The 25770-nt window shown below is 44.3% G+C and overlaps 1 protein-coding gene across 2 annotated transcripts; it reads left to right on the top strand.

Annotated features, from left to right (window-relative positions):
• The first annotated feature begins 17457 nt into the window (after positions 1-17457).
• On the top strand, positions 17458-24871 carry LOC140906599 (uncharacterized). Of its 2 annotated transcripts, XM_073330804.1 has the most exons (4): positions 17458-18137; positions 19715-21176; positions 23034-23656; positions 24238-24871. In XM_073330804.1, exons 3-4 carry the CDS (start codon positions 23080-23082, stop codon positions 24435-24437), a joined length of 777 nt encoding a protein of 258 aa, XP_073186905.1. In that variant the 5' UTR covers positions 17458-18137; positions 19715-21176; positions 23034-23079; the 3' UTR covers positions 24438-24871. The 2 variants fall into 2 exon arrangements, with proteins under 2 accessions (XP_073186905.1, XP_073186906.1); XM_073330805.1 differs by lacking the exons at positions 17458-18137; positions 19715-21176 and having other exon boundaries at positions 21651-23656.
• Positions 24872-25770: the final 899 nt, after the last annotated feature.

Below are 25770 nucleotides of genomic sequence, written 5' to 3'. Positions count from 1 at the left end.
CTCTATCTCCTCCACATACTTCCTCTCTTTTTCCTTCTCCTCCAGTTCTTTGTCCCCTGCTTCCATAGCTCTCCTGTGAGCAGCCGCTTGGTGTTGTTCTGCCTCTTTCGCTGCCTCTCTCTCTTGTTCCTTCTCCTCCTCCTTCAGCTGCATGAGTTCTATCTGTCTTTCACGTTCCCTTTGTCTTTCCTCAGCCTGAAATCTGGCTAGTTCCAGCTTTTGTCGAGCCGTGGATTTTGTCATTCTAACCTCTCTGTTTTTAACTAACTTTACACCCAAGGTTTAGAAATAAACAAACAAAACTTGGCTGTAAAATTTTGCTGTGCTGGATTAGAATACCTATTCTCTGATAGTGATTGTCAGCCTACAGAAAAAGACAATTCCCTTGTCTCTGCTCTGGGCCCAAATCAAAGCAAAAAACCTCCAACTACTTGGAAACCTGCTTCCCAGCAGCCCAAAGGAAAAAAAAAATCCTTTTTAAACTTGTGCTCCTTGTAAAAAATCAAAATCCTAAAAAAAACCCCTGCCACTTTTGTCTCCAGGCAAATGGGTAGAACACCGCCCCCCTGCTATTTACTTTTAGGGGAAAAAAAACTCTGGGTTGGAAGACTGTGAATTTCCCTGCAGGAGTTAAGTACCCTGCCTCCAGACAAAGAAAACCTGCAGTTCACAAAGATAATCCCCTTTTGTCTCTGGTTGGCCACAAAGCAGAGAAAAAACAAACTGCTTTCAGTTTCAGCTGCTTTCTGGACTTCCTTTCCCAAGGGAAAAAAAATTCCTTTTTAAGATCTGTATTTCTAGTTCAAAAAATCTCAACTGGATCTCAAAATGATTTCAGGTTAATCCCACCACTATGCCACCATGTCAAGGTTCCTTCCCCACTCTGAACGCTAGGGTACAGATGTGGGGATCTGCATGAAAAACCTTCTAAGCTTATCTTTACCAGCTTAGGTCAAAAGTTTCCCAAAGTACAAAATATTCCACCCTTTGTCCTTGGATTGGCCGCTACCACCACCAAACAAATACTGGTTACTGGGGAAGAGCTGTTTGGAAACGTCTTTCCCCCCAAAATACTTCCCAAAACCTTGCACCCCACTTCCTGGACAAGGTTTGGTAAAAAGCCTCACCAATTTACCTAGGTGACTACAGACCCAGACCCTTGGATCTTAAGAACAATGAACAATCCTCCCAACACTTGTACCCCCTCCTTTCCTGGGAAATGTTGGATAAAAAGCCTCACCAATTTGCATAGGTGACCACAGACCCAAACCCTTGGATCTGAGAACAATGAAAAAAAATTCAGTTTTCTTACAAGAAGACTTTTAATAGAAATAGAAGTAAAGAAATCCCCTCTGTAAAATCAGGATAGTAGATACCTTACAGGGTAATTAGATTCAAAACATAGAGAACCCCTCTAGGCAAAACCTTAAGTTACAAAAAAGATACACAGACAGAAATAGTTATTCTATTCAGCACAATTCTTTTCTCAGCCATTTAAAGAAATCATAATCTAACGCATACCTAGCTAGATTACTTACTAAAAGTTCTAAGACTCCATTCCTGGTCTTTCTCTTTATATTTATGACATGTGTCAAACCAACCTGATAGCTTTCTTTGACAGGGTAACAATCCTTGTGGATGGGGGGAAGTGGTAGACGTGGTATATCTTGACCTTAGTAAAGTTTTTGATTCTGTCTCATAAACAAACTAGATGGAGCTACTATAAGGTGCGTGCAAAACTGGTTGGAAAGCCGTTCCCAGAGAGTAGTTATCAGTGATTCACAGTCACACTGGAAGGGCATAATGAATGGGGTCCCACAGACATCAGTTCTGGGTCCAGTTCTGTCCAATATCTTCATCAATGATTTAGATAATGGCATACAGAGTACACTTATAAAGTTTGAGGACGATACCAAGCTGGGAGGGGTTGCAAGTGCTTTGGAGGATAGGATTAAAATTCAAAATGATCTGGACAAACTGGAGAAATGGTCTGAAGTAAATAGGATGAAATTCAATAAGGACAAATGCAAAGTACTCCATTTAGGAAGGAACAATCAGTTTCACACATACAAAATGGGAAATGACTGCCTAGGAAGGAGTACTGTTGAAAGGGATCTGGGGGTCATAATTGACCACAAGCTAAGTGTAAGTCAACAGTGTAATGCTGTTGCAAAAAAATCCGAACAGCATTCTGGGATGTATTAGCAGGAGTATTGTAAATAAGACACAAGAAGTAATTCTTCTGCTCTACTCCACTCTGATTAGGCCTCAACTGGAGTATTGTGTCTAGTTCTGGGCACCATCCGGGAAGGATGTGGACAAATTGGAGAGAGTACAGAGAAGAACAACAAAAATGATTAAAGGTCTAGAAAACATGACTTATGAGGGAAGATTGAAAAAATTGGGTTTGTTTAGTCTGGGAAAGAGAAGACTGAGAGGGACATAACAGTTTTCAAGTACATAACATGTTACAAGGAGGAGGGAGAAAAATTGTTTTTCTTAACCTCTGAGGATAGGACAAGAAGCAATGGGTTTAAATTGCAAGAAGGAAGGTTTTGGTTGGACATTAGAAAAAACTTCCTAAATGTAGGGTGGTTAAGCACTGGAATAAATTGCCTAGGGAGGTTGTGGAATCTCCATCACTGGAGATTTTTAAGAGCAGGTTAGACAAACACCTGTCAGGAATGGTCTAAATAATTAGTCCTGCCACAAGTGCAGGGGACTGGACTAGATGACCTCTTGAGGTCCCTTCCAGTTCTATGATTCTATGATTTTACGATTATTCTGGTATTGTTGAAGTACAAAGGGACACACTGAATCCTTTACATAAGAGGCAAACTAATGGCATGCTTGGAAAGGAGGATCACAGCTAGCCTGGCTGTAAAGCACTGCTAGGATTTTGGATGAGCAGTACCCTACAAGACATGGGAGTATCTTGTTAATTCAGTCTAGGCTCTAGAATGTGTTATGATTTTATATGTAATCATTTGTTCCCAGTACTTCTACTTGGTAATATTTGAATCTCTGTGCTTTGTTAAATAAACTTATACTTGATTTCACTATAAATATATCTAAGTGTTGTGTGATAAGCAGAGTGGTGATCCAAAGTGAAACTAGCAAGCTGGGGTTTAGTGCTTCTTTGGAAGCAACGAATCTACGAAAACTGCAAGTGTCCTGTGAACCAGGGGCTGGACGCTCCAGGGAGATGCTCATAGGACTTGAGAGATGGGGTGTGCCTGTTGCTAACCAGTAGAGAAACAGTGGGAGGAAAGTGCCTGCGGCTGATGGAGCTGACCCACGGCAGACAGACAAGATTTCTTCATGCTAAGGGCAGGTGGTAACAAGGTGCCTCATGACCCTGGATTCCCCTGGGCAGAGGCAAGTAAAAAATGGCAGAAACCACAACACTGACACAGGGCAATATTAGAGGAATCAAACTTTGAGTTTACCCAGTGGGCCAGATTGAGAGCTGCTGTGAGCCATTGCTACAATGACTTCAGTGGAGTTACATCCATTTACACCAGGCTTGCATAAGATTTCTGAAGTCGTCAAATCACATTTCATGACTTTACATTAAAAAGCTTCATTTTAACCAGCCTATTTGTTTTAAATATATTAAAAGTCACATAATACTTCCTTTAAAACAGGAGAGCACAGCACAAAAGTGCATTAAGTTTGTTTAAGCTTTTAATATGGGCATTATGTACAGAACCCAATTTTTAGAATATGGAGTTATTTTTGGAATAAAGAATCCTTTTAAAACAAGTTTGAGCATGTAGGGTTAGGATTGTTTCCAGAACAGCAGCATAAATTTTATATTCTGTGTGATTAAGACAGTACCAAAGGCTTCAGTTTACTTTAGTTTTCCTTAGTTACCTAATCATTATAATATGGGAGATTTCAGCAATCAGACAAGATCCTAGACATCACAAATTTATAACGTGAGTGATTTTTTTTCTTTGATTATCTTCAAGATGATGTTCCTAGGGACAATACAAACCATATAATGGATAAGGGGTCAGTCCATTCATATCTGGTACCAGAAGTTCCCAGAAACCCTTTGTACCAATGGGAGGGAATGGAAACCTTCCCAAAATGGCTAGCAGAATAACTGCAGTAACAAGTAGCTCAGACTGCAATCTTGCTGCGGCAGCAACTAATATAGGCAGCAGTCCAACAACAGTGAGAAGAACACACTGCAACCCACCAGACTTAGCTGCAATTTGGGATGAGCTGCAAATCCAGCTCACCATGAAGAGCAGCAAGCCTCGCAGTAACAGCTCCAGGAGCAGCTGATTCCGAAGCTCCCTAATCTGGTTGAACAGGTCAGGTAGTCTGTTAGTCCCAGTCCTATTCAAATTGGGATCACAGGATGTCCCAGTGGATTTGCTAGTCATTGGTGAGGGTAAATGCTACAGCTCAGTGGTAGGAATCACGTGACTTTTTGTTCCCCTTTTCTAATGGGGGATGCACAACTGTCATACCAGGCCCTAGATGAGCAAACGGCTACAGATTAGTTGGGGGTTGGGTCAGGGTTCAGAGGAAAAATACTAACAGCAGTTTTGACAGTGAGTCCCTTTCTCCAGCAATATGGACATTGCTTGACACTGGATGGAGTAGGCAGCTCCTTGGCTGAACAACAGGAGAATGAATAGATGTAGTAGTACTGACATTAAGTCTGCTTGGGAGGATGAAGTCTTGGGTGTGCTGGCACCAGCTGTTCACACTGGCTGAGGCTGTGCTTCAGAGAGAGGAACAGAGGGAGGCCGAGCTCTTGGAGAGATCAGCATAGACTCAGGAGTACCCTAAAAGTTAGGGGAAGGTACTGTGAGGGAGCCAGAAAAGACGCACTCAGTGAGAGGAGTCACTGGCTACTCTTACTGTGCATTTTTTTCACATAGGAAATCTTGCTCTTGTGTTGATTGTGAGTATGGTGGTTGATGTGGTCTGGTTGAGTCTCAGGTTTCAGGATGTCCAGAGGATGTAGTGTGCAGCTAGAAGGTGGGTGCCTACAGGTTTATGTAGGCAGTGTGCCAACTCATGATTTTATTTCCTGTCTCATGGCAGTTGGTGTTTTTCCTAAAACCCCAGATGATGGAGGCATGGGATTAGGGGAGAATCTTGGCTTTCCAGAAAAAGAAAGAAAAGGCACACATTTAGCCTTCAAGGTTGTGGAGAAAAGCTTCAAAATGTGAGCCCTAAAGGGTGACAAACTAGAAGGCTAATAACCCTTCCCCCAATTTTGTGATTTTGTTAAAAACTCATTACTTTAAAGCTAATATCATGATTTTGAATGGTTTCAGTTGGCAATACTGTATAGGAGAGCTTAGTCAGAGCTGAGGTATTGCAGACAGGAGAACACTTTTAGGTCACCTACATCCATGGGGACTTATACATAAATCCTGTAGCTGTAACCTCTCTCTAAGTGAAGGGGTGGGGTGGCTGGTGGACTGACATGAGGTAGGAGTGTCCCTTTCATTACTAGGCTGTTTGTCTTGAGGAGAGACTAGAAGCACGTTCGGGACTTCAGAGGTTCATGGCCCTTATCCCAGAAACCCTGAGACGGAGAAGAGATTGGCTCCTCCAGCTCCAACAGAAGATGTAAATTACACAGGGGAAACAAAAGGGCAGCATGCTCTGGAGGAGGATGTGCAACAGGGCAGCAGAGCTCTTCTGTTTTTCCACCCATTCACCCCATTAGCAGGTGTTTAGAATCTTGCATGAAGCTACTGAAGTTCTGTTGCCTCGTGGTGACACCGTTCAGCTACACTGGGTTGTGCAAGAGAGAAGGAAGTAGTTAGTTTATGCAGTCATTTCAGTCCTGGCCTTGCTGGCCCATAGATTCTCCCCTCAGGTACAGGGGTCTTTCCAGCTGTCCTTCAGGAAACTGGGGGGTATCCTCCAAAGCTTCTTCCTCCTTGGCAAAGCTTCTCCCTCCTTGGCCAACTCGTCTTGTTGGGTTTTGCTTGGTCCTCAGGCTAGCTGTGACTATCAACCAGCTTCCCCTTCAGCTGCTCCATGCCTCCAATTAGTCCCCAGGCTCAGCAGGCAGCCTTTTCCCACTAGTGTCTTAGTTCATCCTCTTCTTATGCTTTATGCGGAAGCTGACTCTGACTCTGTAACCACTACCTACTATATTCCTTGTGCATTCATGCCACTAGACTCTCACTCTGCTCAACAGCCTTAAAAGCATAACAGAGCTTTCTTAATGTTACCCCACTTTCCCCATACTTGCACTAAACCCTTCATAGTATCATCTTTAAGTGTCTACATCAGGGGTAGGCAAACTTTTTGGCCTGAGGGCCACACTGGAGAATAGAAATTGTATGGCAGGCCACGAATGCTCACAAAATTGTGGTTGCGGTGTGGGAGGGGGTGAGGGCTCTGGTTGGGATTTGGGGTGCAGGCTCTGGCTTAGGGTTGGGGATGAGAAATTTTGGGTGTAGGAGGGTGCTGTGGGCTGGGACCGCGGGGATTGGAGAGCGGGAGAGGCATCAGGGCTGGGGCAGGGGGTTAGGGTGTGAGGAGAGGCTCAGGGGTGCAGGCTTTGAGTGACGTTTACCTCAAGCATTTCCTGGAAGCAGTGGCATGTCCCTTCTCCAGCTCCTACATGGAGGTACAGCCAAGTGGCTTTACGCTCTGCTCCATCTGCAGGCACCACCCCTGCAGCTCCCATTGGAGCCCAGGAGGGGGCCATTTGAGCACGTAGGAGCTGGAGGGAGGCCATGCGGCAGCTTCCGGAAGCCGCATGATGCAGCCCCCGGCCCCGCACCTCGGCTGGAGCCCCGGAGCAGGGCCAAGCCATGTGGTGTGGTCCCCCTGACCGACCCAGCGCCCCGGCTGGAGCGCCGGAGTGGGACTGAGCCACGTGGTGCACCGTCCCGTCCCCCCCCAGCACTCTGGCTGGAGCAGGACTGAGCTGCATGGTGCCCTCCCCCAACCCAGCGACCCGGCTGGAGTGCCAGAGTGGGGCCGAGCCGGGTTGTGCAGTCTCCCCCAATCCAGCGCCCCGGCTGGAGAGCCGGAGCGGGGCAAACTCTAGCCCCGCTCCCTCTAGGGAGCTCGGAGGCCGGCTTAAAATGGTGTGTAGGCTGGATCTGGCCTATGCGCCATAGTTTGCCTGCCCCTTGTCTACATTCTTCATAAAGAGCCTTTCTTTCTGGGGAACACTCCCTGCATTCCCATATCAGGTGATCAACTGTTTCCTTAACCTTACGCATGTTACAAAGCCCATCTTTGTGTCTATTCAATAAACGTAAATTATTATTCAAACCACAGTGACCAGTTAACAGTCTAAATATGAGGACATCACTGATCCTTTCATAACTTTGCACTAGCACGTTATCATCTACGCTGGGGCATACTTCATAGACTCTTTCTCTTTTTACTTGGTCCACAATTCTCACCATTCCTCTTTAAACTAAACTTTTCATTTCCTGCTTACTTTAAGGAATCTTTACATCAATGTTGCCGTTTTTTAAACATTTTTTTGCTTCTTTATGTGCCATTTCACTGCCAGGTATCCTTGCATGTGCTGGAATCCATACTAGTGCTGTGACCATACCTGACTATACTAACTCAGGTGTCTAAAACAATATTTCATGTATTAGGTCACTCTTGCTTCTTGAGGTATCCCTTTGAATTGTCAGTATAGCTGATAATTAATCTGAAAAGAGAACAGCTGTGGTAGGCCAGATGTCCATATCCAGTTTGTTGCTAGCATTATTCCCACCAAATCAGCTCTCATTGGGTATGTCTACACAGCAACTAGACACCCGCAATTGGCCTGTGCCAGCAGACTTGGGCTTGTGGGGCTGTTTCACTGCTGTGTAGACATACTCATAATGGCTATAAAATTATATGTTCTTTTAGATTTCTCAGCTCCAGTTTTAGACATGCAAAAGACTGCTTCCACTCTACCTATTTTTTCATCTTTTGATCCATTGGCATGCATTTGGCAATGGTGACTCCATTTATCATAAACTCAAACGTTATCTGTCTCTCTCTTCTCATTTATTTTATTATATGATTCTAAATCCACAGCCAGAGAGATGGTTTTCCAGGTATAATGTACCTTTCCATGACTATAGATTTTAATCTCTTCTAGTCTTTTCTTTTTTACTTAACTCTTTTCTCACATTTTAACCCTGTGAGCATGAGCGAGTTTATTGTGTCGGGCTACATTTCATCCACTTAGTTCCCAACATTCTTGATATATTTGTCCAGTATTCTTATTTGTCTGTCTCCCCTACTTTAGCCCAAAATGTCAGATCTAACACTTTCATCTATATTTTGAGGGAAGAGGCAGAATGTATGCATTCCTCTTCTTCCACCTCATTCCCCGCTGGTTGGGTGAGAGGGGTGCCTTGCCCTGCCCCTCTGTAAGTATCCTGGCCCCAGGCCCTTAAAGAAACAGTAACAGATTTCTCCTGAACACTAATTTCTAGGACTGCTTCCTCTCCACTAATACCTCTTATTTCCTAGGCTTTTGCATACATCAAAACCTCCACAAATCTGGAAGGGTTATGCCAACTGAGTGGGTGGGCTGATGGCTAGGCACCACGACCCTTACGGGGGCAAATTACTTTATCACACTGACAATCATTTTTCTGTTGAATACCCATTCTGTTCTGTTTAATGATACACTCTTAGTAGATTGTACTCCAGTTGTTATTTTGTGATATTTTAAATAATTCCCCAAAGTAATGATCATTTATTCCCCAGTTCTTTTCTCCATTAATGAACCCTGACTCTCATAAAGCAATCATTTGTCAGGTATTGAGCATTAACAAATGCTGTATTTTTGCTTATATGTGGAATTAATCCCACAAAATGACTTTACCTCAGAATTTATTTTGTTCTGCCATGTCATGGTCCTTCAACTTTTGCTTTACTGTACTCAGGGCTGGTTCTAGGGGTGAGCAAGCAGGGCAGTTGTCCATGGCACCAATTTCCAGAGATAGTGAAGTGCTCTGCTTTTCCCCCCTCTCTTTGCTACGCTGCTCAGGGAGCTGAGGCACCAAAAACATTTTCTGGCCTGGCCTGCAAAACATCTTGGGCTTCTTCTGACTGTACTGCAATGGTTTTTGTTTGGATTGTTACTTATTACTTTATTGCCTCTTCATGGCTCAGCAAGGTACATGCTCTGCACGGTTGTGTGCTGTATAGTAATCTCAAACACAACTGTTTATCAGTGCACTGGGTGACATTTTCAAGTCAATAAACAATGCCAGCAAACATTGTACTTGGATAGTACCTTATATCGAGCAGCTCAAAGCAGTTTATAAACAATAGTGAATTGTATTCTCACAACACTACAATAATGTAGAGAGGCATTATTATCCCCATGTTACAGATAGAAAACTGAGCACAGAATGATTCAGTATCACAGGGGTCTTACCAGAGCCTGTAGGTACCTGGGATGGGCTGTGAGCTCTGCCAGATTTCCTGGAAGTTTAGGTATTGTAAAAACAAGTGTGAAAGCTTAGAAAGGTTTTATTGTTCTTTAAATGTTTTTATTAAACAATGTGAATGTTGGGTATTTATATCTTTATTGTCACAATTTGCATTTACAGTGTAATGTGTGAGGGTGATTGGAGTTGCATGCGCTGCATGTGACTGTAAGAGAATGGCTTAGTTTAGAAAAATTGTTTGCTGCACATAAGAAAGCAAGGAATTTATTATGCCATATCTAAAGCGAGGGTCTCGGTAATAATAGCTGCCTGGCATTAGCTTTAATTGATGTGACAGATGCTTTTGGTATTTCCTAGCTTTTTTCCATTAGGAGAATATATGCATATTTCTCATTTTATCCATTTCCACCAGTCTGAGCTCAAATTCCATCCCCTATAAATATAACTCAATGTGAGTTTCTTGCAGTAATCTGCAAATGAGAATACCAAGTCACTACTTTAAAAGAAAGGACTCCATTTAACAGCTCGATTGCTTCCCCCTCAAAACAATGGTATTTTCCAGATGTTCAGACAGAGTAATGTTTAGCAGAATACATTGATTTTCAGAGCTGCTGAGCACTTGCAGCTCCCACTGACTTCAGCAGGAATTGTGGGTATTCAGTGCCTCTGAAAATGAAGCCCACGGTAAATGTGCATAATTCAGCTCATGTCAAGGCAGTTTCTGGGGCCTGGCTCATAATTTACATCTGTCTAGCATTTACATTTTTATAATCTAATTGCCACAACAGCAAGTGACAGGTATTTGCTATCAGAGAGAGTGCGTGGTGACACAAAGATCGATCTAATGGACTGTGTAGTTGTGCAAATTCACTGGCAATTTCACTTCCGAAGAGTTTGTGGAAATGGTTTCTGATTTGGGTTAACACCCTTTGTATATTAATTTTAGATTTGTGTCAAAGAAACCAACAACTCAGGGCAAACACTCAGCTGACACCAATTGGCGCTGCCTTATGTCAGGTCTCAAAACCATGTATTAACTTAGATTTACCTGAAACTCAAGCTCACCTAAGGGTTTCTAATGGGGAGTCATTAGATTTGGATTCTATTCCCAGCTCTGTATTCCTTTAAGGAATTTCTTACCCATTTTCCTGTAGGAGGACACAATCTGGTCCAGAATTCACCTATCTTTGTGCCTGTTCTGATACACAGAACAAGAGCATTACTCCACTAACAATCCCACTGAAATCAGTGGGGACCACTCACATGCTAATCAACATGAATAAGGATTTCAGGATCTGGCCCTAACAGAATAGAGGTATAGTAAAGATTATAAGAAAAGGAGTACTTGTGGCATCTTAGAGACTAACAAATGTGTTTGAGCATAAGCTTTCGTGAGCTACAGCTCACTGCATCTGATGAAGTGAGCTGTAGCTCACGAAAGCTTATGCTCAAATACATTTGTTAGTCTCTAAGGTGCCACTAGTACTCCTTTTCTTTTTGCGGATACAGACTAACACGGCTGCTACTCTGAAACCTGTCAGTAAAGATTAATTAATTAGAACCTGACTGTACAACTCTTACCACCCTGAGGAACATTTACTTGCACAAGTAGTCCCACCAACTTCAGTGAGACTGGTGGTGCAAGTGCTCCACAAGAGAAGTAGTGGTTGTACAATCTGGCCTTTAATGTGTGTAGATTTCTTAGAGATCATCAGATGGAAGGCACTCTAGAAGTGCAGAGGTTATGTGTACAACAGAGCATTATGATTTTCACTTCGCTTGGTGCTTGCAAACAAATGCTTACTATAGGACAGGTCGGGAAAGGAACTAGCAAGTCATTGATGAATGTGAATTTCCTCTTTCATCAAGCTAGAGAAATGCCCAGTACATGCTTACTTGTTTTATTTGGGTGACTGACTGTCTTAGTATTCCTGTGCTACATGGGAAAAAGCTAAGATTTCAAATGAATGCAGATGGTGGAATTTTCCTTTCTAAACAAGCCACACCAAACATTTATGGGTTTTACATGCTTACGTTTTAACTTTTGCTGATGAAGTATATCCACTGTGCTGCACCAAGAGGAGCTTAGTAGAAGTAGATGGCTTAAAGTTAGTAGTGTTTGGGTACAGCATTTGCATAGTTTTCTCAAATGCCAGTGTCTCCACACTGTCTGCGCAAGTAGCTTTTAGAGACCACTTGATAGTATAGTGAGGCCCAGTGTTAGTTGTCCAAAAGGTATTACTTATGTTTGAACGTGAACCTCAATGGCTGTATTTTTTTATTTATTCGTTCTCAGTGAATTATTTTTACTTTCGTCTCCAGACTGATTGATGTGGCGTGTGCCTGGTGAGAATGGAGAGACTTGTAATTTCTGGGAAGTTGTGCTCTCTGGATCATTTTCTGAACAAGGGGACCAACAAAGGCAGGTAAATGAATAGCTGCTGCTTTATATTTCAGCACACACAAGGGGTGAGCAACTAGATGTTTAATACTTTGTGTACCTAAAAGGGAATGTCTGGGAGTAAGTATTATAAGGTGCTGGGATGATAAACAGTATGTGATTGGGAGCCAGACCCAACCATCCTATACACTAGGTAGCTCTACTCAGTTCTCTGCGCAGGCAAAATAAAGCAATCACATTGTGCAATGTATGCAAAAAACAATATAGCTGGGAAAGCTGTTACCATGGCAGCAAGAGATGAGAAATCATGGATGTTACTTAGTGCACAATTGCAGGCCTCAGATTCTAACTCTAATGCTCGCTGAGGGGCAGATTATGGAGCACTTACTCTTGCTGGTGAGCAGTACAACCCAAGTTGTCCCACTGAGATCCAGGAACTACTTTGTCTGAGTGGTGAGCATGCGAGCGAGAGCTTTGGAGCTATTCGGGGATAGACCACGACCTATCCTGGTGAGAGTGAGCCAGGGGGCCGTTACAACAGCAGTTCCTGTGAACAGGGCCTATCAGTCCTTACTCTCTGGGAGGCAGGGCCATGGCCCACACTGCTATCCACGCAAGGCCAGCAGTGAGGCTCATGCATCAGCCAGAGCAAGCTGTATTTTCTTCAGCATGGTGGGGTGCTCAATAGGCAGCCTTGGGCACAATGAGTAGTAGGTCTGCACGCTGCTCTCTACCTCAGAGTCTGTGCAAATGGCACAACTGAGCCTTCTGTGGTGTGAGTTGTATGTTTGAGTCTATTTTCCTACTCTCCACAGATAATTATTCTGCATTTGGAGGCTGCAGTTGGCATATACACTAGGCATATAAAAGAAGTATTTGTGTATACTGTAGATGCCAATCTGAAGGTTGAAATGAGGGAGTGGATATTTTATAATAATTAATACACTCAGCACTTACTTTATGTTTCCACCTGTAGAGCTCAAAACACTTTACAAAGGTTTACAGAAGTGGAAACTTTTTACATACAGAGAAACTGAGGCCAAGTACTTGCCCAAAGTTATAAAGCAAGTTAATTTCACATCTGGGAACAGACCTCAAGTCTTCCAGTCAAGCTCCTTCTATTTGAAAACTAGTCTCTGTGATACATATTTTTGTTAACTATAGGTAATAAGAGAGAGGAATCAGTTGTAAAATTTGGTTCTGGATCTGCACCTTTTCAAAAGTTGGGGATTGGGGTTGAGTAGTGTTCGTGCTGGCCCATTTCTATCAGCAATATACGTATAAACTATCAGGAAACAGAGTACTCTTACAACCTCTTCTCCACTGCCAATAACATTGCTAGGCCAGACTCCTTGCTGCATTGAGTTTTGGAGAGCAGCAGACGAGGGAGGGCCCATCACGGAGTTGGTTGTAGCTCCCTAATTTTTTGTCCTGCCTAAGAGCTGCCCTCACCTGCATCAGCAGGCAATTGCCTAGAGGGACTCCCTGCCACCTGAGGACAGCTAGAGTGCAGCATACTCTGGCCAGACTGCCTCCTTTTGTCTTCTATGAGGGATTGCAGATTCTTCTGCCTTGTGTTGCCAAATAATGCTATAAGGGTAGAATGGGGACAGAACCTGTCCTAGGGTCTCCTATATCATTTAAATGTATGTAGATTTCCTGTTGATCTGTGATTTTCCACCCATTGTGTGAAGGGCTCTATGTTAAATGAAAGTCTTTTTTGACAACATCTCTGAATAAGAATAATGCTTTATATATAATGGTTTGAACTGAATTCCTTCTGAACATTTTCTCTCTTTACTCTAAAGGGAGTAAATCTGTTTTCCAGTGACTAGCAGCCTGATCTTTCTCCATGGCAAAACTCCCACTGACATCAGTTGAGCTGGATCTACCATGATGAAGTAACATACCCTTCTGGAATCTGGGCATTTGGTTTTGGACTCCTCTCCTTAGAGCAAGCTGGATCCAACAGTCCTTTGCATGCAGAATATCCATTAACTTTGGGCTAGCTTCACAAAGAAACTTAGGTGTTGCAATGCTCAGCCTAACTTACGGTGCCTAGAAAATCACTGGGATTCACAATGCCTGAGTTAGGCACCTAGGTTCCCTGTACTATGATTGGGGAGAGAGAAGCCAGCACACTAGGCAGCTCCTCACCTAAGCTAGCCAATGGGAGATGCCAAGGAGAGGGGCCTGTCCTAAACCCTGTCCCTCCCAGGAAGTTTGATTCCGCTCTCAGCTTGGGATTCTCAGCTGCAAACCTTCTCTTGGTGTTAAGTGCCTATGCCATTTTATCAGGAGGAGGAACAACTTCAACAGGAGAGATTGAGGGAACACCACATCAGAATATTCCATAGATCAGTCACTAGGGCACTCACCCGAGAGGTGGCTGGTCCCTTTTCAAATACTTTTAGGTATAGAGGGGACTTAAATTGGGGTGGGGGAGGGGGCTCTCCTAGGTGAGTATCCTAATCACTGGGCTAAAAGTTATGAGGGAGATTCCCCCAGCTGCCTTGAGTTTGCTCACCTATAGGGACCTGATCCAGCAGGCTCTGAGCACACTTACCTGCTTGGACCCAGAGAAGAGGTAGGTGGAGGTATGCATATTTTCTCTGGTTCATGCATTATACTGGACTATAGGTGTCCAGATGCCTGGCATAGGGCTGCAGCATGCCGAGGCAAAAACATAGGCACCTTGGGAACTATTACGTTCAGCACCAAATGAGTTTAAGCACCTATGGGGTTTGGTGGCAGCTGAACAGGTGGTTTTGTGAATCCCAGTGGGGCCTGATTCTGGGATTTAGGTGCCTAAAGTGGCAATTCGGCAACTAAGCCCTCTTGTGAATCTAGCCCCTGGTGGAGGTTCCATCCACAGACCTTTCGTTGGTGGCATTGCCATTAATGGTAATGGGTAGGCCCTACCAAATTCCTGGTCCATTTTGGTCAATGTCACATTTTCAGATGTTTACATTTGAAATTTCACAGTGTTGTAACCATGGTGGAGTCCTGACCCAAAAGGGGACCATGGGGAGTCATGAAGCTGTTTTAGAGGGGTTACAGGATTGCCACCCTCATAGCCACCTTCCTGCAGCTGGAGGTATGTCTGAACTCCCTCCAAGAGTGTCCATGCAGGGGAAGAGGAAGTCCCATCTCTCCCCAGCCTGGCTAGGACTAGCACCTCTGTCCTGCCCCTTCTCTGAGGCCCCACCCCTGCTTTCTCCATCCCCCATCCCCTCCATCGCTCGCTCTTCCCCACCCTCACTCACTTTCACCAGGCTGGGGCAGGGGGTTGGGGTGCAGGAGGGGGTGTGGGCTCTGAGCTGCGGGGTTGGGGCAGAGACATTTGGAGTGTGGGAGGGGGCTCCAGGATGAGCCTGGTGCAGGGGGTTGGGGTATGGAAGGGGTTCAGGGTGCGGGCTCTGGAAGGGAGTTTGGGTGCAGGAGGGGACTCAGGGCTGGGGTAGGGAGTTGGGGTGCAGGAAGAGGTGAGTGGTACAGGTTCCAGCCAGGTGGTGCTTACCTCATAGGTGGCTCCCAGAAGGAACTAGCATGTATGGCTCAGGGGTGGCCAGGTGGCTCTGTGTGATACCCCTGCCTGCAGGCACCACCCCCGCAGCTCCCATTGGCCATGGGTCCCAGCCAATGGAAGCTGCAGAGCTGGAGCTGGGGTGGGAGCAGTGCGCAGAGACCTGCTGCCCGCCCCTGCACCTAGCCAGACATGCTGGTCGCTTCCCGGGAGCCGTGCGGAGCCAGGGCAAATAGGGAGCCTGCCCTAGCCCCACTGCGCAGCCAACCGGACTTTTAGCAGCCTATTAAAATCTCCCGGATTGGTTTCAGTAACCACCAGGAGATCAGTTCCAATTCTGGGAGACTCCTGGCCAATTCGGGAGTGTTGGCAACCAAGTGAGACAGCTATGATGCCAACCTTAGCCATGAGGGTGCACCTAGTGGTGAGTGGACCCAGTTACAGATTTCAGGACTAATAAGAAATAAATATAAACTTTCCAAATTAACATGTGAGTCTTTTTTCAATGTTAATAAGATCATTATAATAAGTTGTTAGGGGAGTAAAATTGCTAAAATGGTGTATCCAGAGAAGAAATATAAGACAAAGTTTGACAAGGGGGCCTGAGTTGTAAATATTCCCACATGACATATTTGTTAAGAAGCCAAAAATGCATTGGAAGCTGTTAAAGGCTAGTAAACTAATTGCTTTAAAAACATCTGAGAGAGACAGATTAAACACTTATCTTGACAAAAGATAGATACTGGACTATAACAATATTACCCACATGGTAGGATTTCAATAAGCATCTGTTTGTGGAAGCCATTATTTATAAAGCATTGTTGCTAATTGAAAGGCTGTTATTAACAGAAGGACACAGCAGGTAAGAGCAAATGTAAGTATTTTCAGTGACAGGGCAATAAAGTCAAAATGCTTGCAAATAAAATTAAACTGTTGAAAGATCAGTTTAATGCAAATGAATTCTAGGTTAGCAATGATAAATAAACTGTGATTTTTATGACATTGTTTATTTGCCATCATTGAGAATTTATTTTGGAATGATAATATAAACATGGACAGTTCCAACAGTACTGGTATTGAAATCATAATTCCTGTTGATACAGAGCAAAATCCTGCCAGAAATTTAAATGAAGAGCGAGTCACAATGCATTTGGATTGCCATAAACCCTCTTGCAGAGTACATAAATTGTGTTCCAAAAGAACAACCCTGACCCCATGCTGCTTTAAAAAAACCCACAAAAAACTGAATCCATTTTGCTCATCCCAGCAGACTGGTAGTTTAAAAGGTAAGGAGCATTTCTCACTGTGAAGAAAACAGTGGTGAACATTTGCAAGGAGAAATGTGTATTCTGCAGTTGTCAATTCTGAGCCTACGCTGTCTTGCCAGAAAGCTGGAATTACTTTTGTGACGTTGGCTGTCTCATAACATAATGTCATACACCATGAAATAGTTTCCATCCAACTTTAATAGATAATATATTGTAATTAATTACCAGCCATTAGTTGGCTCTTTACCTCTCTGATGCTGTTTGCAAACATTAAGTGAAGAATCCTCACAACAGCAATGTGAATTAGGTAAGAAACATCACCCCAATTTTTAAGATGGAGAAGGTAAGATACAGAGGGTCACATGGTTAAATGGGTGCCATGTCTTCTGGTCAATTCAGGGGGAAGGGGCTAAATGACTTTCCCACTTCTGAGTTCCTCTTTTCCCAAGCTCAGTGCATCAACAAGGAAGGCACAGCTGACTTTAAATGACCTTTGCACCTCCCCTGAGGATGTTTGGGCATCAATTTTAGCTCCCTGTAAGTTAGAGCAGTCCCAGGCTCTCGACACACCCTCCCCACCTGCTGGGATGAGCAAACTGTTTATGTTTCTCCAGATCGAACACTATGGTGGCAGTACTAGGAGACTTGCTCACCCCATTCACCCTGATAAGCTCCCCACAAACGGAATAGCCCAGCAGGGAGTTGGGTTTCCATAATGAGCCCCCAGAGCAGTACAGGTTTCAGAGTAGCAGCCGTGTTCGTCTGTATCTGCAAAAAGAAAAGGAGTACTTGTGGCACCTTAGAGACTAACCAATTTATTTGAGCATAAGCTTTCATGAGCAGTACAGTGGCTCAGCAGCTTCCCCTGCCTGACTTCACACACATTCCTGCTCTCCTCTCATGGGTATAGAGGTGCCGACAGAGCTAAGGACATGAGCTGCCTGTCATGGAACGGAGCAGCGCTATCTTTTTGAGCCACTGAGAACCAAGCTGGGTAGGACAGAGCAGATGGAGGCAGTTACCAGACTGAGTGGAAGCAGAGAGGGGAGCAGGTGGAGGTAGGGCTAGGCTTCTGCGGCAGTAGCCAGTGTGACATTGTATGTACTATTTCTTTAAATCATGACATAGTAGGAAGCCAGATGGGAGGGACTGGAGAAGGTTTTAGTCAGAAACTTTCCAGGGAAGCAGACAAGTTTTATGGATAATACTGCTTCCTTTACGCTGATGAAATTCCTTGTTCAGTATTAGAAGATAGCAACTCAGAGGGAGGAGTTGGGAGATGTTAGTAGACACAGGAAAGTGGAAGAAGGGCTGGTGGGGGTGCAAGAACTAGAGAAGGGACAAGCAGAAGCAAAGTGAGTCATTTGTTTATTTTTAAAGTGAACTTAGTGCTTGAGAGAGATTCTGGCCTGACAGCCCTGGAGACTGAAGTTCTTGATTTGTCCACAGGAGAAAGAGAGAGTCTATGGCATGACTAGCAGTGATACAAACTTTCCTGTTTAGCGAGATGCCTCATCCTTTTCTGAAAGGTAAGAAGATACTTCATGCATTACGTCCATTCAGTCCTTGGACCCTTTACTGGCTCTGTAAACTGGAGCCAGCTGTACTAGAAGGTTCTGCAGTATGGCCATCTATCCATGGGGAAATGGTCTGAGAGTAATTCATCGCAAAGATCACCAAGCAGCTGTCAAATTGTATGGCTTTTGTCCACTACACCAAACTGTGCTGAATTTGAAACATGGAGAGGGAAGAGCTGGGTAAAGAAAGTGAGCTAGAAAGGGCCAAATCCTGAAGTTGGCGACTGAGAGAAGAAAGGCTCTTTATCTCCTACAAAGTGACTTACACAAAATCTTCTCAAAGTTTGTGGGTCTTCTCCACTGGACTCAAAGTGCCAAAACCTTCGCTATGTGTTTGGGCCTTGGGAACTCTGGTGGAGCTTTTTCTCTGGCATGCAGTGAGTATGAATAAACTCTGCCTCTGCTATGCTCCACAGCTGTGCTTGTTCTGCTCTGTCCTTTTTTGCGTGCTGAGGGAGAAAGCCAGATTTGTCAATCATGATGTACAAATGTGGGGGTCAATTTTGGAAAAAACTGCCCCTGTGAAGTGAATTGCAGCTGGAAATAAGCATTTGGCTCTCAGTGCTCATTGTCTCAATTGTATTTGACAATGGCAATTACACAAACTATCAAATGCAAAGAAAATAAACAAACAATTAGTCCTTCTGGGGTAGAGCTTTTATCTACAGTATTGCTTTTGCTTTGCTTTTATGAAACTTGACAGATAATAAAGTAGGAATGCATTGTTCAAAATACAGCTATAATAAGTCTTTACATTTTAGTAGACAGATCTAAGATGTATTGCTTCTGAGATGAACTATGGTTACAGCTGGTGCTTGACCCTGCATAAACACTAAACACTATCTGTGTTCAAATAGAGCACTGCAGGGCAAGTAAAGGTCAAAGCACTGGAAAAAAATTTAAAACACAATTATGGCAGTTTAAAAGGAAAAATATTTGGAGTTGTTGATAAAATAGGGACCACGCACTATTTTTTAAATTCCTTCATCTGATTATGTAACAAGGGATTCCAAAAGGAGGCAAGCACACTTGAAATAGAAATGTGGAGGAAGGTAGTAAAATTTTTTCCCCTTATTTCCTTTTTTCATTATACTCATCTAATATATTATGGGTATAGATTGGTCATTTGTTCAGTGAAGTGTGGCATTGGGAGCCAGTGCACAATTGTTGCATCACTAAAAGGCCAAAATGACCAATCAGAACATGAGTTTGGACACTGAGACCCTGTCTTTCATTGGCTGATAGAGTTTTAAGACCAGCAGGGGCTATCAGATCATGTAATCTGACTGCCTGTATAGCATAGGCCGTAGAATTTCACCTAGTTACCCTTGTATTGAGCCCAATAATTTATTTGACTAAAGTATATCTTCCAAAACGACAGACCTGTCTTGATCTGAAGCGTTCAAGAGGTGGAGAATCCACCATTTCCTTTAGTAGCTTGTTCCAATGATTAATCACCCTCTCTGTTAAAAAATCTGTACCATATTTCTAATTTGAATCAACATGTTTGTAACTGTGTTTTCGCTTAGGCTCCCGTGTCACGGAGTCACCGGGCGATGCTCTGGAACTATTCTCTACGAAGCCAGTCAGGAACTCTGGGGGAGCCTCCTCTTTGTGAGCAGACTGTCTCCAGGGCAAGAAGCTTACATAGCTTTGACCTTCCTGGGGCTGACCTCGGAGCATTCAGTATCCACTTTCACATCGTGCGCTTCTCACAGGGAGTCCGCACAGGCAGGGCTCCTGGGGAAGCCAGTGGGCCCTGCACCCCAGTTCTGCAGTCAGACGTGACTTTCAGCCAGCCAGTAAAACAGAAGGTTTAGTAGATGACAGGAACATGGTCTAAAACAGAGCTTTTAGGTATAGAGAACAGGACGCCACAGTCAGGTCTGTCTTGGGGGGCAGGAGCGCCCCATCTGGCCTCCCTCCATTTCCCCAGCCAGCTCCCAACTGAAACTCTCCAGCCCCTCCTCTCCTTTATCTCTTTCCTGGGCCAGGAGGCCACCTGATCTATTTGTTCTCCAACCCCTTCAGTTGGCACCTTTGCAGAGGAGGGGCCCAGGCCATCAGTTGCCAGGAGACAGGGTGTCGGCCATTCTTTGTGCATCACGCTGGCCCCCTAGGGCTCTGCCACAATCACACATCCTTATCCCACCACCTAGATGACTTAAGAATTACATAGGGGAAAATGAGGCACCCACACAGTATTCAGAGAAAACATTAAGAACATTCCCACTTCATCACATTTCCCCTCACTTTAAAGGTGTTAGATTAACATGCTTGTAAAGCCCTGCCAAGATGCAGGCTAACGCAACTGAACTAATATCATGGAAAAAACCACACATTTTTTGTCCCTCAAGACAGGCTCTCTATGTCCAGTTACACTATAATGGTCATTGTGATGTGTATGGAGCTGCTGTGTGATAACTTATGAATGCTGCATGTTGACCTGGTAACTGGGATGTTTGCACTATGAATATATTGGTACAGTTTAATAGTGGGCTGAAAGGAAAAACAAGCAGGAAGGAGAGAATAGGCCAAGATAAACCAACCCTTAGCATACACTTCAAGGTTCTGACTTGACCTCCTGCTCACATCCCTGGACTGGTTTGGTTCAAAAGGGCACAAGCGCAGGAGCTGACAAGAACAAATGGACTCTGACTAGGTTAAGAATGGTTTGTTTTCTCTCTCTTTAAAGAAGAGAGAGTTATTGAGGAGATGTTCAGGCAGGAACCAGGCTGTGACAAATGCACCTGTTGGGGCGTCTGAAGAAGCTAGGCCTGCACTGGTTATCACAAGGGGATGGTAAGCCTTAGGTAAGATAGATGTGTGTAGGTTACTTGTTTTAAAATCTGTTTTTCTCTTATGCTTTGATTCTACTGTGAGAATAAACAATGCTTTGGTTTTAAGAAGGCTGTCTGATCACTATATACACCCCTGCTCAGCCTCTGGAAGGGAAGAACTGCAGCTACTGACCCCAGTTGGATTTACTGGGTAAGCACAATTAATAGAGAGGGTACTGTAAACCAGGGTCTGCTCTGAGAGTGGGAGAATTGTGGAATTCCACCCCAGGATAGGGAGAGGTGTGAGGCCTGATGTCTGAGGGGGTGCACTCACACCAGGATAGGTATGGATAGCTCTGTAACAGTCACACTTAAGTGAGCTGTAGCTCACGAAAGCTTATGCTCAAATAAATTTGTTAGTCGCTAAGGTGCCACAAATACTTCTTTTCTTTTTACTTACTATTTGATTGAGAGAATCATCTTGACTGGAGAAAGCTGCTAGTGGGTTATTTAATCCACTCTCACAGGGTTATTAATTACAGACAAATGTCAAGTCTATCCTTAAATATCTCCCATGAAGTTGAATTCTAATGATCACTTGTTCCAATTCTTAATTTTTCTTATTAGGAACAACATTAGAATATATTCAGCCTAAGAATTCCTTTCTGCAACCTAAGTCCCTGACTCATGTCATCAATGACTAGTAAGAATAATAGATTGCTTTATGACAATCTCTTAATTATTTGTAAGACAATAATTGGGCTCTTGGTTACACCAGTGTACATTCACAAAATTCAGTGGAGTTAGTCCAGATTTACCATGGCAAAGGTGACAGCAGAATTTGGCCAGTCATCTCTCTTCACAATACCTTTCTCTAGAGTGAACATGCCTACTTATCTTAACCCTTCCTTGGTATTATATTCCCGCTTGGTATTATACCCTTTGGTATTAATTTCCAAGCCTTTTCTCATTTGTACTTGCATTATTATTTGTTTGGTTATCCATATGTGTGTAGCATAGGCAAATATTCTAGGTGTTGTCCACACACATATGAAGACACAGGGCCTGATTCTTGACGCCTTTTAATCAGTTTTAAGATTATGTAAATCTATGGACTTCAATGGATTTACATCAGTGAAAAACTTTGTATAACAGATTGGAGAATCAGGCCTAGTCCCTGAGCTCTCCATTTTGTCTGTGTCTGAACATAGTTGCGGCCTATTGAGTCCAATGCTGAGTAGAGTGGAATAGTTACTTGGTTTATCTTAAATGTGATATTTCTATCCTAATACAACTTGATATCATCTTCATTTTTTGTGATGACATTGACTCATATTCTACTTAACATCCAATTTATAATAGCGCTATCTAAACCATATTTCTCTATCTTTCCTTATCAGAATGTCACATGGAACCTATCAAATACCTTAGTTAAGGCAGATGTACTAGATCAAGTGTAATTTCCTTTATGTACTAAAAAGTACAATTAGTTTAGCATAATTTGTTTCTTTTGAGCATATGTTGCCTTCACCTTATTTTTCACTAGGAGCATATATACTGATTGTGGGTGGGAGTTTCAAAAGTAACTTTGGAAAACAAGTCCCATTGAAAGACACAAGGATTTGTGCTCACAGCTTATTCAGGCATTTTTGAAAATCTCACTTTATTAGTTGTTGTAGCAAATCTGATTATATGTTAAAGTCACATTTATGGGTGTGTCACTTCCTTAGCCTTGGTCTACACTAGGAGTTGAGGTTGAATTTAGCAGGGTTAAATTGATTTAACCCTGCACCTGTCCACAGGATGAAGTCCTTTTTTTCTACTTAAAGGGCTCTTAAAATCGATTTCCTTACTCCACCCCCGACAAGGGGATTAGTACTGAAATTGGCCTTGCCGGGTCGAATTTGGGGTACCGTGGATGCAATTAGATGGTATTGGACTCCGGGAGCTATCTCAGAGTGCTAATCCATTGTGACCGCTCTGGACAGCACTCTCAACTCAGATGCACTGGCCAGGTAGACAGGAAAAAGCCCGCAAACTTTTGAATTTCAATTTCCTGTTTGGCCAGCATGGCAAGCTGCAGGTGAGTGCAGAGCTCATCAGCAGAGGTGACCATGCAGAGCTCATCAGCAGAGGTGACCATGATGGAGTCCCAGAATCGCAAAAGAGCTCCAGCATGGACCGAACGGGAGGTACGGGATCTGATCGCTGTATGGGGAGAGGAATCCGTGCTATCAGAACTCCGTTCCAGTTTTCGAAATGCCAAAACATTTGTCAAAATCTCCCAGGGCATGAAGGACAGAGGCCATAACAGGGACCCAAAGCAGTGCCGCATGAAACTTAAGGAGCTGAGGCAAGCCTACCAGAAAACCAGAGAGGCAAACGGCCGCTCCAGGTCAGAGCCCCAAACATGCCACTTCTATGATGAGCTGCATGCCATTTTAGGGGGTTCAGCCATCACTACCCCAGCCATGTTGTTTGACTCCTTCAATGGAGATGGAGGCAACACGGAAGCAGGTTTTGGGGACGAGGAAGATGATGATGATGTTGTAGATAGCTTACAGCAAGCAAGCAGAGAAACTGGTTTTCCCGACAGCCAGGAACTGTTTCTCATCCTGGACCTGGAGCCAGTACCCCCCGAACCCACCCAAGGCTGCCTCCTGGACCCAGCAGGCGGAGAAGGGACCTCTGGTGAGTGTACCTTTTAAAATAGTATACATGGTTTAAAAGCAATCATGTTTAATAATTAATTTGCCCTGGCATTCCGGACTCTCCTGGATTTACTCCCAAAGCCTTTGCAAAAGGTTTTTGGGGAGGGAAGCCTTATTCCATCCACCATGGTAGGACACTTTACCACTCCAGGCTGGTAGCACGTACTTGGGAATCATTGTAGAACAAAGTATTGCAGTGTATGTTTGCTGGCATTCAAACAACATCTGTTCTTTATCTCTCTGTGTTATCCTCAGGAGAGTGAGATATTATTCGTGGTCACCTGGTTGAAATAGGGTGCTTTTCTGAAGGGGACATTCAGAGGTGCCCATTCCTGCAGGTCTGTTTGCCTGTGGCTGAACAGAAATGTTCCCCCTGTTAACCATGGGGAGGGGGGCAGGGGCTAGCTACGTGGTGGGGGGAGGCAAAATGCGACCTTGGAACGAAAGCAAATGTGTTATGTATGTAATGTTAACAGCAAGGTTTACCGTGAAAGAGTGTACCCATTGGTCTATAAAATGTGTCTTCTTAAATACCACTGTCCTTTTTTTTTTCTCCACCAGCTGCATGTGTTTCAAGGATCACAGGATCTTCTCCTTCCCAGAGGCTAGTGAAGATTAGAAGGCGAAAAAAACGCACTCGCGATGAAATGTTCTCTGAGCTCATGCTGTCCTCCCACACTGACAGAGCACAGATGAATGCGTGGAGGCAGACAATGTCAAAGTGCAGGAAAGCACAAAATGACCGGGGGGGGGGGGGCTGAAGAGAGTAAGTGGCAGGCTGAAGACAGGGCTGAAGCTCAAAGGTGGCGGCAGCGTGATGAGAGGAGGCAGGATTCAATGCTGAGGCTGCTGGAGGATCAAACTAATATGCTCCAGCATATGGTTGAGTTGCAGAAAAGGCAGCCGCTACAGCCCCTGTGTAACCAACTGCCCTCCTCCCCAAGTTCCATAGCCTCCTCACCCAGATGCCCAAGGACACGGTGGGGGGGCCTCCGGCCACCCAGCCACTCCACCCCAGAGGGTTGCCCAAGCAACAGAAGGCTGGCATTCAATAAGTTTCAAAGTTTTAAACTTTTAAAGTGCTGTGTGGCCTTGTCCTTCCTCCTCCACCATTGCTCCCGGTGCTTCTCTCCTCCACAACCCCTCCTGGGCTACCTTGGCAGTTATCCCCCTATTTGTGTGATGAATTAATAAAGAATGCATGAATGTGAAGCAACAATGACTTTATTGCCTCTGCAAGCAGTGATCGAAGGGAGGAGGGGGGAGGGTGATTAGCTTACAGGGAAGTAGAGTGAACCAAGGGGCGGGGGGTTTCATCAAGGAGAAACAAATAGAACTTTCACACTGTAGCCAGCCAGTCATGAAACTGGTTTTCAAAGCTTCTCTGTTGCGCACCGCGCCCTCCTGTGTTCTTCTAACCGCTCTGGTGTCTGGCTGCGCGTAACCAGTGGCCGGGCGATTTGCCTCAACCTCCCACCCCATCATAAACGTCTCCCCCTTACTCTCACAGATATTGTGGAGTGCACAGCAAGCAGTAATAACAGTTGGAATATTGGTTTCGCTGAGGTCTAACTGAGTCAGTAAACTGCGCCAGCGTGCCTTTAAACGTCCAAATGCACATTCTACCACCATTCTGCACTTGCTCAGCCTGTAGTTGAACAGCTCCTGACTATTGTCCAGGCTGCCTGTGTACGGCTTCATGAGCCATGGCATTAAGGGGTAGGCTGGGTCCCCAAGGATACATATAGGCATTTCAACATCCCCAACAGTTATTGTCTGGTCTAGGAATAAAGCCCCTTCCTGCAGCTTTTGAAACAGACCAGAGTTCCTGAAGATGCGAGTGTCACGTACCTTTCCCAGCCATCCCACGTTGATGTTGGTGAAACGTTCCTTGTGATCCACCAGTGCTTGCAGCACCATTGAAAAGTACCCCTTGTGGTTTTGTTCTCGCTGGCTTGGTGCTCCGGTGCCAAGATAGGGATATGGATTCCGTCTATGGCCCCACCACAGTTAGGGAATCCCATTGCAGCAAAGCCATCCACTATGACCTGCACATTTCCCAGGGTCACTACCCTTGATATCAGCAGATCTTTG

The sequence above is a fragment of the Lepidochelys kempii genome, chromosome 2, assembly GCF_965140285.1.
Source record: "Lepidochelys kempii isolate rLepKem1 chromosome 2, rLepKem1.hap1, whole genome shotgun sequence".
NCBI classification, from domain to species: Eukaryota; Metazoa; Chordata; order Testudines; family Cheloniidae; genus Lepidochelys; species Lepidochelys kempii.
The sequence above is the reverse complement of the archived record's forward strand: the minus strand, read 5'-3'. Positions and strand labels throughout refer to the sequence as shown.